This window comes from Ammodytes marinus (assembly GCF_949987685.1).
Source record: "Ammodytes marinus genome assembly, chromosome: 10".
Classification (NCBI taxonomy): Eukaryota; Metazoa; Chordata; class Actinopteri; order Uranoscopiformes; family Ammodytidae; genus Ammodytes; species Ammodytes marinus.
The window spans coordinates 8,731,553-8,744,052 of record NC_137214.1 but is presented as its reverse complement, the minus strand read 5'-3'; the positions used below and the strand labels follow the sequence as shown (position 1 = coordinate 8,744,052).

Below are 12,500 nucleotides of genomic sequence, written 5' to 3'. Positions count from 1 at the left end.
TTTTTTTAGTGGACATAGTAGAGCCAGTAGACCACGTTGAAGAAGGAGAAGACGGTGGGGAAGATCATCCTGGACCACTTGTCGATAGAGTTCACGTCGGACAGGTCTGGGATGTTGACCTTGAGCTGGGAGGCCCGTCTCCGTAGGCGCGACTTCTTCTGGGCGTGGCGCTCCAGGGCGCTGTGGCCATAGTTCTGGCGGGCCATGGCTGCCCGGCGGTACTGCAGTGTGGAGCTATCGTAGGCCAGCATGGTGTTGCGGGGGTCTCCGGGCGCTCCCAGGCCCCGGGACAGATCCCCGGCCCCGCCCATCTCGTTCTTCATCTCCAGGCTGCTGAACAGGATGTTGTCGTCGGGAGTCATCTGTGTGAGGAGGGGGTGTAAGAACAGGTGTGGAGCCATGAGAAGTTACTGCCAGAGGGGGAAACTGTAAAATAGTTTTTTTAAGTTTTAAACTAGGAAGATTGTCATTCAAAACAAGTACGGCTACAATGATCATTATGTAAATTCACTGTGTTGAAAAAAAATATTGATGAGGTGCTAGAATGGGTAATGCAAATGAGTCAAATAGTGTGTTACTTACAGTGAAGAAATATGTTAAAGGTGGAGTCAGCGATCCTGGAGAACGCTTGTCAAATCAGTGGATATATCCTCACAATCTGCTACCGTACTGTGTGTGCGCTGAAAAAGATCTGGTATGAATAGACAGCATAGGCTCTGTAAACGGGTACGTTGCTAGCTACGGTGGGCCACCTTTGTTTACACACCCTTTGTTTACAAACCAGTTTACAGAGCCTAGGCAGTGTATTAACACCAGATATTTTTTCAGCGCACTCGTAGCACGGAAAGGTAGCGGATTGTGAGGAGATATATTCACTGATTTTGAAAAAAAGTTCTCCAGAATGGCTGACTCTACCTTTAAGCACTTTTTTAAAACATACGGGGAAATCATTGATCATCTGTCAATCAATATCTGAGTGATAATACGAGCAAAACACCACTCCACAAAAGTAATTATCATGGAGAAATCTTCATTGTCATCTCAGAATTTCTACCAGGGTGTGGTTAAAATTCTGTCGATTCACAAGACAAACTGAATTAAAAAAAATTAAATTAAAAAAAGGGAGAGGAAAATAAAATGTGACAGGAGAAGGTTGATAGATATAGTAAGGACTTTGCAAAGATGGAGGAAAGGCTAGAAAGGTTGGGGGCAGGTTCAGGAAAGACGTTGTGGGAAGTGAATTTGGATCAACATTTCTTCATCCATAGCCTGACTTCTGAGGAAAAACGTCCCTATAATCCTATCCTGTCCTGCTGTAAATGGAGCTAGTTGTATTTTGTTGTTGATGATTTTTTTATTGTGTGTGTGTGTGTGTGTGTGTGTGTGTGTGTGTGTGTGTGTGTGTGTGTGTGTATAACTCACTCTGAAGCGAAGCCACTTTTTTGTGGCACTATTCATCAAACTGCAAATGATCTCTTTCTCTTATCAGACGATCCATTAGTTTTTCAATTTGCTTCACTTAGTCTCAAGAGAGTTATCAATTTGCCTTTGAGATTTTACAGTATTTGTATCTAAATGCTATTCTCTGAAGAGAAGCTGCCGATGTTTTTCTTCTCTCTTGCCATATTTGACATTTCCCATCAATTGAGATGTACGGCCCGAGTTCTGATTCAATCGATGTCTGCAGAAATCAAAACTGCTAAGCCAAGTTTGTCAGGAAAATGCATGAAGAGCAAACCAAGAGAGGGAAAAAAAAGACAATGGTGGGTAGTGATGATCAAAGTTGTCTGAGAAAATCTATTGAGAAAAATCAAATAAATGCACACACACACTACAGCATTTTCCCTCTGATCTGGATTGATTCAGATTGATGAAAGATTGTTAGTTTTGACTTCCAAAACCTCCAGTACCTTATTTCTTTGCTCGCCTAGTCCTAATGCTGCATCGTCCACAAAGATGGGATCCCACATCGAGTCATATGCGTCAATTTCCCTCTGTTTCATTCTGGCATACAGAGCATCATCTCTCTGAACTACATTTCCCACCAGCCACTGCAAGCATACAAAATCAGCACTGTTACTTAGGGGGGGAAAAATGGTAGCTTGCCACACTCAGAAGGAAAGGGTGTTTTGATTTATTTATATATTTATTTTTATGCTGCCGTTGTTCCTGCTTTACTTTAGCAGCTGAATAAATTGTAAAGGGGAAGGCTTTGGCACCAGAGCCAGTGATCTTTTCCAAGGCGTCCTTGCCCTTTGAGAAACACAGAAATATGGAGATAAAGTATAACCCAATCATAGCTTCTGCATTCACTCTTTCAGATCCTAGTCTGAGTCATAAAAGTTGATACACAGAGCTAAACCAGTGAGAAAAACAGAGAGCTATAGCAGAAGTAAATAGTGCTGGTAAAGGACATAAAGCATTGATCACAGCATCACATTGACCTTGAGAGGAGAAGAAGTCATTTTGCTCCCACAGAAACAAACACACATATTAACCGACAGCACAGATAGCTCTACAAGGGGGGGAGGTTTGCCCCCCGCACATGTACCTTGTTGGGATCGGGTCTCAGCTTCTCGTTATTGGCCGTGGCTGCTTTCTCAGCAGCCTTCTTCTGCCTCTGAGGGCCCTGGCCGAAAAAGATGTAGTTGACGAAGGCGTACTCCAGCAGGGCCAGGAAGACAAAGACAAAGCAGCCCATCAGGTACATGTCAATAGCCTTCACGTAGGGGATCTTTGGGAGCGTCTCTCGCAAGTGGGTGTTGATGGTGGTCATGGTCAGCACCGTGGTGATCCCTGGATACCACAGGTCACACGTTTGGAAAGAAAGTGAAGTCTTTAGATGCTGTAAGACATTTAAACAATCATCTATACAGTGAAAAAGACTAACTGATGTTAAAGGTTATGTTAGTTTCACTAACGGTTAGATTCTTATATATTAAAGCTGTAGTGCGTAGCTTTTTCATATGAATGAATGTTGGTTGCATTCAAGTCTTGAACCCAAATTTCCAATATTTCTCAGTATGGCAGCATTAACAATCATGTTAACACGTTATGTTAAGCTTCTGAAGCTATTCTGATGTTGAATAATATACCTGCTAAAATCAGCATTCACAATCTCATTGTGACCATGTTAGCACGCTGACATTAGCATTTAGCTCAAAGCAGCGATGTGCCTATAAGTACAGCCTGGAATAGCAGCTGTTTCACTGTGTAATTAAAAAACCTGTGTCCATGGCTTGTTGACTGCTTTCTTCTAACAGGCCCAGTACAAAATATATCTATGGGCTGTGTACGGCTCACTGATGCATCTGTTAACCAGACCGTATGAACACAGGTGCTCATGAGTATGCGCTGAACATAGCCATTGATGTTTAAAATGTACATCATACCGTATCTATGTATAGCAAACAGACGGGTCTGAAAGAATTGTGAACCCATATGGATAAAAAGACCCCCGCCCAAACCTCCTGGGACTGAAACTGTTTGTGAGTGAGGTTTTCATCCGTTACGTATCCAACTGACACGGAGCGAATGCTGGGGCTATATAAAAAGCCCAGCCTTTGCCACTGTAAACATCTGCCATTACTCACAGCACGATTCACCTGTTTTTCTGACATTCACTCATTGTGTTTGATACATTAGTCATTCTACATGCACAATCTGCATTTGGTCAGATTCACACGTATTATAAATAAACCCAGCAGCAGCAGCCGGCAGTGTCAGCGTAGCATGGAGCCTCGTCCTCTCTCATTGGCTGCGCTCGCTCACTCAACGTTCTCAGGACACTGGGACGGAGGACACAGATCTTTAAATCATGTTCCCCTCCGGACGCACCGTCTGGGGCTATCCAACCCTGCATGTGTCCCACTCCAGAAAACAAATGGTGTGTGACATGAACGACACACACACACACACACACAGCCCAAAGCCATTTCCTCTGCTGCTCTGACCCAAGTTTAACACTGAAGGCAGTTCTTTGTTTTCAGTATCAGAGGCAGTTTTTAATTGGTAAAAAATATTGAATAAATTAACTTTAATTTGTAGTAGGCATAAAAGTTAAATGTTGCCACCTTTGGTTTGGCTGTAATTCTGCCATACATTTGGCTCGGACGTGCTGCGAACCAATGAGAGACAGACAGGCAGAGAGAGAAAGACAGCACGCTTCAAGGTCGAGCCGCGGTGCTTCTCTCGCTCTGCATGACTCACACGCGTATAGTCCTCTCTGAACAACGTACATTCAAAGCAGGCAGCCTATCACACATTGCTATCACTCACATGCTTAAAGCTAATGAGAAGACAGGTCAATGCTGGGGGAAAATAAAGAGTCAAAGCACAGATGAGGCTCATGACGGCCGCAATAATGTACACATCTAAAGGCTGGCTGTGTTTAATGGCTCTTTTTATGGTCCGTTATCATAAAGCCCCTGGGTTTTTTTTTCCCCCAGGGTCACTGTTTAAGCAGTGGCGAAGGCAATTCCTACCCAAGGCCACTCTGGCAGCTGAGGCATCATAGTTGATCCAGAAGGAAACCCAGGAGAGGATTGTAATCAGGATGGAAGGCATGTATGTCTGCAGGATGAAGTAACCAATGTTCCTCTTCAGCTTGAAGCTGAGGGACAGGCGCGGGTAGGAACCTGAAGGAGGCACAAGGAGACAGGAAGTGAGAAAGAAATAGATTTCACTGAAGCCAGCCATCTCCATCAGATTTTGTTCTTCTGCGTGTGCATTCGTGTTAATTTTAATGGTAAAAATCAGTGGAATTTTTGTTTCTCCATTTAAAGCCCCTGTAAACTTAAATCCACAAAATCCTTGTAATGTGAATTGGGGAGTTAGTTTGGATTGCAAACATCCTAAAAATATTTGTCAATCCAAATGAAAGATATTGTCATTTAAGTTTTGAAAAACTATTCAGTAATTCGTTTTAGAAGAGGCGGGCTAAGCTCTGGTTCTAATGACATAATAAGTATGTTGAACCAATCACAGCAGTTCTCAACCCAAACGTTCTACTAAAACAATTGGTGTTGCCAAGGAGAACGTTTGATACGCCCACACGGTCCTGTCAAACTGTCTAGACTGTAAAAACATAGAACTAAGTTTTATCATATTTATGATTTATCTTCCATCAGAGTTTTGTAAAAGCTTATTGAGACACCCAACTTTGATATCACATATTGATTTATGCTATTTTAGACCAGGTTTACGAGGGGCTTTAAAAATCACGAGTGGACTGCCGTGCTGTGTACCTGTAGAGAAGACCACGTTTTTGGAGATGAGCTTGTAGTCGACGATAGAGAACTGTGGCAGCTCTATCCTGTCCACCCCGGACACGGCGCCCTCTCCGCCTCGCCAGTAAAACTCAATATCGTCTGTGGTGTAGCCGTCTGCAGAGGAGAAACCACATCCGCCCAGATACTTAGAGAAGCATTAGCATCGTGCATTAAGGGTCTGTAATCTAATGTCAATGTGCAATTGATAAAGTACATCAGAGGAGTAAAAAAAGTAAAAAAAATTAAAAAATAAATGCTTCAGCTACACTAACTTGTGTTTATTTTGTAGTATGTTTGTAAAAATGAGATAATATCAACAGGATAGGTTTAGCAGGTCTATCGAAATGATCTCAATTAAACAAGCTCAGTGGAGAAACTCAAATTAAGCTCAAAGGTGTTAAAGTGAAGAAGAAATGTCTCAAATGTAAAGAGCGGTTGCAAGTTGATTTGCCATCTTGGTTTTAATTCATTTCATTACACTTTGAAACTTAAGACTTTCTTCGTATTTGTAATCCATCAGTTAACATTTGGCAAGCTTCATTTTTTTTTGTCAGAGATAAATCATACATGCAGTATAAGGTTGTGTGTGTTGGAGCTTCCTTGTAATGCTCAGCAAACACATGTTCACTGTGATGGATTGCTGCTTTGTTTTCATAACCTATACTTACATCAACAAGAAGGCTACAAACTGGGGCCATTGTTTAAACTATTTATGTGTCCTTTGGAGGAGGACAGACAGTAATGTTAAGGACTGACCTTAAAAGAAAACAACGCAAAAACTTTTTAACAGCTACATAAGGGGAGTCACTTAAATATATTTGAGCCGTTCAAGACCCTTAACGCTAACTGCCTACCTCCATATCAGTTGTATGTCGTCTTTAAGAAAAGTGCCTGCTAAATTACTTGTAATGTAATAACTTCCCTGAAGCTTTTCTCTGTATATCAGTTACAATGTCTGCACAAACATAGGGATCTAAAACTTAATGTATGTTTATATTAAGAGAAAAAGAGATTTAATTTAATGCAGATAAAACACCAAAGGTTAATGTTGCCAGGAGACCATTCTGCCACAAAACATGTTTCAAATTTGAATTTTTTTAAATGGGGGACAAACTCATGCTATTTTAAAGCTACACAACGCAGATAATTTGGGAAACCTGTTGTTGTGTCTCCCATGGCTGCAAAACGTCACAGACAGTCTCTCTCTGACATGAACAGGGAGCAGCCATCTCACCCGCTCTACTTTGTCTGCCTCGCGCTCAAAAATAGAGGCTGTGACCTATTCAGACTGGATGAATAATTAAACGGCAAAGCTTTGATTTAAAAAAATAAAAATTAACACATAATATTTCTTTGTTGCCGTGGCTCTGACGTTCAAGGTGAGGGTAGTCACGGTGGTGGTCATGTCGGGTTGTTATTGGTTGGCTGGGCAGCTAACTTCACCCACAGGCCTTTTTCTCTCCAACGGCAGACATTTTGACTTGTCGGAGTAGGAAAACGCACAGGTGTTACTAATAATATCCACAGTGGCTTGGTTTCTGCATGCACAATACCTGAGCAGCCGTCATTCATTTTGCTCTTTACACTCTGTGTTTTTCGACTGCTTTGACATATCAAAATGTCTCCTGTGAAGAAGGCCTGGCCTGTCAGGGCTCCTGTTGGTCTGTGAATGTAATTCAACCATCAGTGACAGTTATATGGTTGGCATTATTCTGTATCTCAAAACATACAATGAAATGAACAAAACAACAATATGTGGTAATTTACATTCACTTGTCTTATGAATATTTTCTATTTTCAGACGTATTATCGTATCGATCGTAAATTACTGTATCAAGGCGGAAAAGTGCAGTGGAAAGACATTTAGCAAATAATTCTTGACATACAGTGTATATGACCAATGCTTTCACTCCAGTGAATAAACAAATAATTAGGAGACTTTAAACGTACACAAATGAATACATGAACAAAACATATATGTTACATGTTATATTATGTTTTTCTAAATAAAAATAATTCTGCACTTTTTGAGGTTTGCCTGGCACTCTTCATAACATCACCTCATTACCCCTCTCTTCCTCTGCAATGGTACAATTGCAGCTGACTCCTTATCTCGATGAACCGACTCACATTCGTGTAAAAGTCTGGAAATCCAAGTTCACTGCTGGCTTTGTTCTTTTAATGGAATTTGTTAAAAAAAAAAAAAAAAAAAAAGTAATCGCCAGCCGTATTCTTAATATTCTTAATATGTTACATTCATTTCCCAAGTGAAGGAAACCCCAGACACTGAATACTTCATCACAGCAATGGTGCAGCTGAGGAGCATAACAAGGGTTAATGCTGAGATGGCACACCAGTACATATACAGTAAGCTCTCAGTACACGTTTGCATTATCATCATCCCAAGCTCCTTGTGCAACCCTGCATCACCCCAATTAAGGGCCGAGTCCACCGTGCGGCCGTTCGGATGTGCAGCTCAGTTTCAGTCCTGATCAGCCGTGACAGGCCCGGGGATCGGGGAGGACACGTGGTGGTAAAGGGAGGCTTTTGGCACGAAGAGCATCGTAAAAGGGAACGTTTTATGGCCTGTACGGAACTGGTCACTCGTCACTTTTTGTAGCTCCATTAGTTCTGGACCATTGTCTCTGTGCGTATCTTTCTCTCTCTCTTTTTTTTACGGAAAGATGTCAACGCGTTACATCACTGCACTCCTCCTGGGCTGTCATGAGGATCCCACAAGGATGATGTGAAGAGACAGACAACGCGATACGAGCTCTATTACATGCACGCATATGTGTGTGTGTGTGTGTGTGTGTGTGTGTGTGTGTGTGTGTGTGTGTGTGTGTGTGTGTGTGTGTGTGTGTGTGTGTGTGTGTGTGTGTGTGTGTGTGTGTGTGTGTGTGTGTGTGTGCGTGTGTGTGTGTGTGCGTGTTTGTGTGTGTTTGTGTGTGTATTTGCGTGTGTAGGTATTTACGTATGCAATGTAAGTCAATCAATTATTGCTCAGTGCAGCCTGGGCATGTGAGACAGACCAGTGCCCTGAGTTGTGAGCTGCTGCCGTATCAGGGGAGCTGGGGGGGATTTTAAGACTTGTGTCCGTTAAAAATGCATCAAGTTTATCAAGGGAAGTGAGAGTTATCTGAGCTCATTAGTCTGAATAAAATAGCACGCTCTGGCACCGAGCGATCCCAGCCTTAAAACCATTGCCAGTTAATCCATATGAGAGCAGATACTGCCTGGTGATCAAAACTGGAGCACACATGTGTGAGAGAGGGAGTGTGTGTTTGTGTGTGTGTGTGTGTGTGTGTGTGTGTGTGTGTGTGTGTGTGTGTGTGTGTGTGTGTGTGTGTGTGTGTGTGTGTGTGTGTGTGTGTGTGTGTGCGTGTGCATGTGTGTGTGTGTGTGTGTGTGTGTGTGTGTGTGTGTGTGTGTGTGCATTTTGTGTTGGGCTGCCTGAGAGAGGAGGAGGAGGATGAGAAAAAAAAGCGAGTATGAGTGATGGAGAGAGAGATAAAAAGGCAGCGAGATGGTAAAAAAAGGAAAAGAAAGAGGATGAGACTGTGCAAAGAAAGGAGATGAGGAACGGAAAGAGGGAGCGATGAGGAGAGAGAGAGAGAGAGAGAGAGAGAGAGAGAGAGAGAGAGAGATGGCGAGCATAATGGTGGAGCGAGAGAGGCGGTTCTGTCCCGTGCTGGGTGTTTTTTGTGTGTGCTAGCCTATACTCTACGCTGCTGGCAATGGTGTGATCAAACCCTGGGAAAAGACCCGAGCCCTACACCACATCCCAGCCCCATAATCCTTTTCTCCGGGGAGCCAGATAAAACACGCAGAGGACCTCGTTTTTTTTCCCCTCTCATGTCCCCCCCCCCACACACACACACACACACTCCCTCCTGCCCTTGGATCCAGAACGCCGGATCACGTACAATTACAAACTCCAAGTGAGCTCTTTGTAATGTACAAACATGGAGGCATATTTTCGGTGAGGGGAAGCTTGCACATAACATCCACTATCGGCGGCGGCACATCCCTGAAACACTGGACCCTAATCAGGCTCCTCCACACGCCTTGGGAAGCCACTGCAGTTGGAGTTGAATTAATTAGGCTGGATGTTATCAGTCGGCGAGCCATTAGTGATGTTCCTCTCTTTTCTCGATGCTTATCTCTTGATATCTCATCAGCCTTCCTCAGCATTTTACACACCCGCCTCATCAACCTTGCCTCTGTATACCTTGCCGCCACTGGGCCGGTGTTATGCCGAGTTCTGCGTGCCTGCCGGAAATTACACACACCCTTATAACTAGCCTACTCCTCTGCAAAATAATTCATTCACAATCTAGCTGTAGACATATGAATCATATTATTTTAACAGCACATAAAGGCATGTTGGCTCCCTAGTGTGAATTTAACATTTTATAATGCTTTTAGCCCACTTGGTTTAATCCACTTTGACAAAGTGAATTTGATACCACATATATTTTTCCATATTTAAAATCCCAATACAAACCAATGTATCATCACTGATGAACCTGACAATGAAACAGAATTCTGCCTTATTGATCACTTCAATGTCTGCTTGTTTCTCCTACAGCTCAGGTGTATGCAATTTTGGGCAGGCATGCAGAAGCCGGCACAGACTGCTGCTTTCATTCAAATGGTTTTTTTGCAGAGCAGCACGTCGTGTGTACGTGGGCTCTGTTCGATTCTAGCGTCTACAGTACGTGTGGGCGTGAGCGCTGGTTGTCAGGGACAACACTACTTACAGCTCTCGATCTCCAGGGTGCAGTTCTGCTCGTCTAGAGGGTAGCGGCGCAGGTCCATCATGCAGGCTGCTGTCGTGGTGATCCTACACACAGAGTGGGATGGGGAAGTATAAGATTAATCACAAAAATACAAATAAAAAGGGGACAGAAGAAGAAGCAGCCCGTTTTATTTCCTTTGACCTTCACTGCTGCAGAGTTATATTCGGAGCACACGGCCAAAACAGGAGGACGACAAATCACATGGTGAATCGAGATGAAGCCAAAACTCAAATGCTTCATTGCCAAATCTGAGAAAGACGTCCTAGAGGAAGCTTGTTGAATTAATAACATGACGGTTAGTAGTTTTGCTCTTTTAATGCATATTTCCTGTTTGGAGGGTCTCCAAAGAAATCTCCTGCTGATCCCTGGAACTAACTGTCTGTGCTTTTCTTCCAACATCTAGTGTGTTTTAACCTTCTCTCCTGTGGACTCTCCACTGGGGACCAACTGCTGCTGCTGCTGCTGCCCTACAAAACTATGGGAAAGAAAACTATGGTTTGGTGCTCTTGCCTTTACTGCTCTGTGTACACATAGTTGCAAAAGGTGGCTCTCATTAGTGCACCTTGTATACATACGTACATCCAGGAATCATCTAAGACCTGAACTGTGACATGACTTTAGCATTAACTTTTGAGTTTTCAGCATTTTTTGAATTATGTGCCAACTGCCAAGTCCAAAAACTAATTACACACATATTTTGATAACACACTCTCCCCTTATGACATCATAAGGGGAGAGAAATCTGACTGTGTTTTTTGAACACATGTTTACATAAAAGGTGGAGGTGGATAAAAAGAGAGAGGGTGGTTTGTCCTCATACTTTGGGAGTCTCAAGTCACTCCGAGGAACCGTATTACTGCAATGTTGAAAAGACATGAAAAAGTGAATTTTGCATAATAGTTGACATTTTAAACAAAATCTAATCGGAAAAAAAATATTATTGTGGTCCATCAGTGCTGCTTTGCATCATCTTCTGTTTGATCAGAATGGTGAAGTACATTTATTTCTTGTGTACAATGGCAAGAACAATATACTATTCAAACTAGCACATGCTGTATGAAATTAGCACAGTATGTGTGTTGGCACTGGGAAACAAAACTGGTTTTACTTTCATCCCATAGGTTGAAAAAAAACAAGGTTCAACCACTGGTCACACACAGTCCTGTAATAAAGAGCTGGTGAACGTGAGCCAGCCGCCTAGGACAGGGTCACTCAGAGCTACGCACTTCCTGTTTCACACACGACAAGTTGGCCAGAGCTGAGACGGGCTGGCACCCGGCCCTGCCAAACCCCTGAGGCTGTCTGAGAGAGACTGGACACACTATTTAACTACAGGGACTAAATCCAGCATTCTAGACGTGTAAAACAAACAACACACACACACACACACACACACACACACACACACACACACACACACAAACACACACACACACACACACTGATTGATATGAAACATGATAGCATCATGCAACCATTAGCAGTAATAGCAGCCCGTGGGAGAATTCCCAGTATTCCCAACTATTTGTCGTGACCTTAGGTTTCCCTCTGTCATAGCGGCTTACAATCACTTTGTCCGTTTATCACTTCTGTGCTCCGTTCATTCATAGTTGACAATGAAAATAGGCAGCTAAACCTACGCCAATAGGAAGTTAATATTAGCAGTAAACAGATTGCACTTAGGAAGATTCCCAGTCATTTCTTTTTGCATTTTTGAATCCTAAAAGAAATCAGGCATTATCATGAAATCATTTAAAACTTACATCAACTGCCTTATCCTTCAAATGACATATTTCATCAAATAATTATAAAAATCGTATACAACATCTAATAATGCCATAAATTGATTTTCAACATTGCACATGAAGCTAATAACCGTCAGATCACCCAATCCCACCTGATGCGATTTTTTTGAAATGTAAAAAAACAAAAGGATTTTTACATTTTACACTTTCGAGCCCCTGTCTACAAGAACAACTTTGAATGGTACAGTTTTTTAGAAACATTTACAAACTCAACAAACTAGAACAAACTGTAGTGGTAAAAAAAAATCATAGTATCTCTTCTCTCTTAACGTCATCCTAACTACAAACCAATCTAGACGAGTGCTTTGTCTTTAATAATTAAGAGCAAAAGTTTATGGAAATCCTTCTACATATTCCCCTGGGCCCGTCCTGGCAAGTTAAGGATTTCACTCTTTTTTTAAGACGAAGAGACACTCAGTCCTTGTCTCTCTCTCACGCATGCACACACACACACACACACACACACACACACACACACACACACACACACACACACACACACACACACACACACACACACACACACACACACACACACACACACACACACACACACACACACACACACACACAGGCTATCCGTCGCTCTTTCTTTCTCTCTCTCTCTCTCTCTCTGCCTGCTT

General features: G+C 42.6%; 1 protein-coding gene across 2 annotated transcripts in view; it reads right to left on the bottom strand.

Annotated features, from left to right (window-relative positions):
• Nucleotides 1–5: 5 nt before the first annotated feature.
• The window catches only part of gabrb2a (gamma-aminobutyric acid type A receptor subunit beta2a), a gene marked incomplete at both ends in the record, with an annotated part of 35,105 nt that continues 22,610 nt past the window's right edge, over nucleotides 6–12,500 (bottom strand). The window contains 6 exons of one of the 2 annotated variants that reach the window (XM_080035860.1): nucleotides 6–362; nucleotides 1,911–2,051; nucleotides 2,552–2,796; nucleotides 4,485–4,637; nucleotides 5,247–5,384; nucleotides 10,034–10,116. In XM_080035860.1, the coding sequence (XP_079891986.1) occupies nucleotides 6–362; nucleotides 1,911–2,051; nucleotides 2,552–2,796; nucleotides 4,485–4,637; nucleotides 5,247–5,384; nucleotides 10,034–10,116 (1,117 nt within the window). The remainder of the gene's footprint in view (nucleotides 363–1,910; nucleotides 2,052–2,551; nucleotides 2,797–4,484; nucleotides 4,638–5,246; nucleotides 5,385–10,033; nucleotides 10,117–12,500) is intronic. The other variant, XM_080035861.1, reaches the window with a different exon arrangement.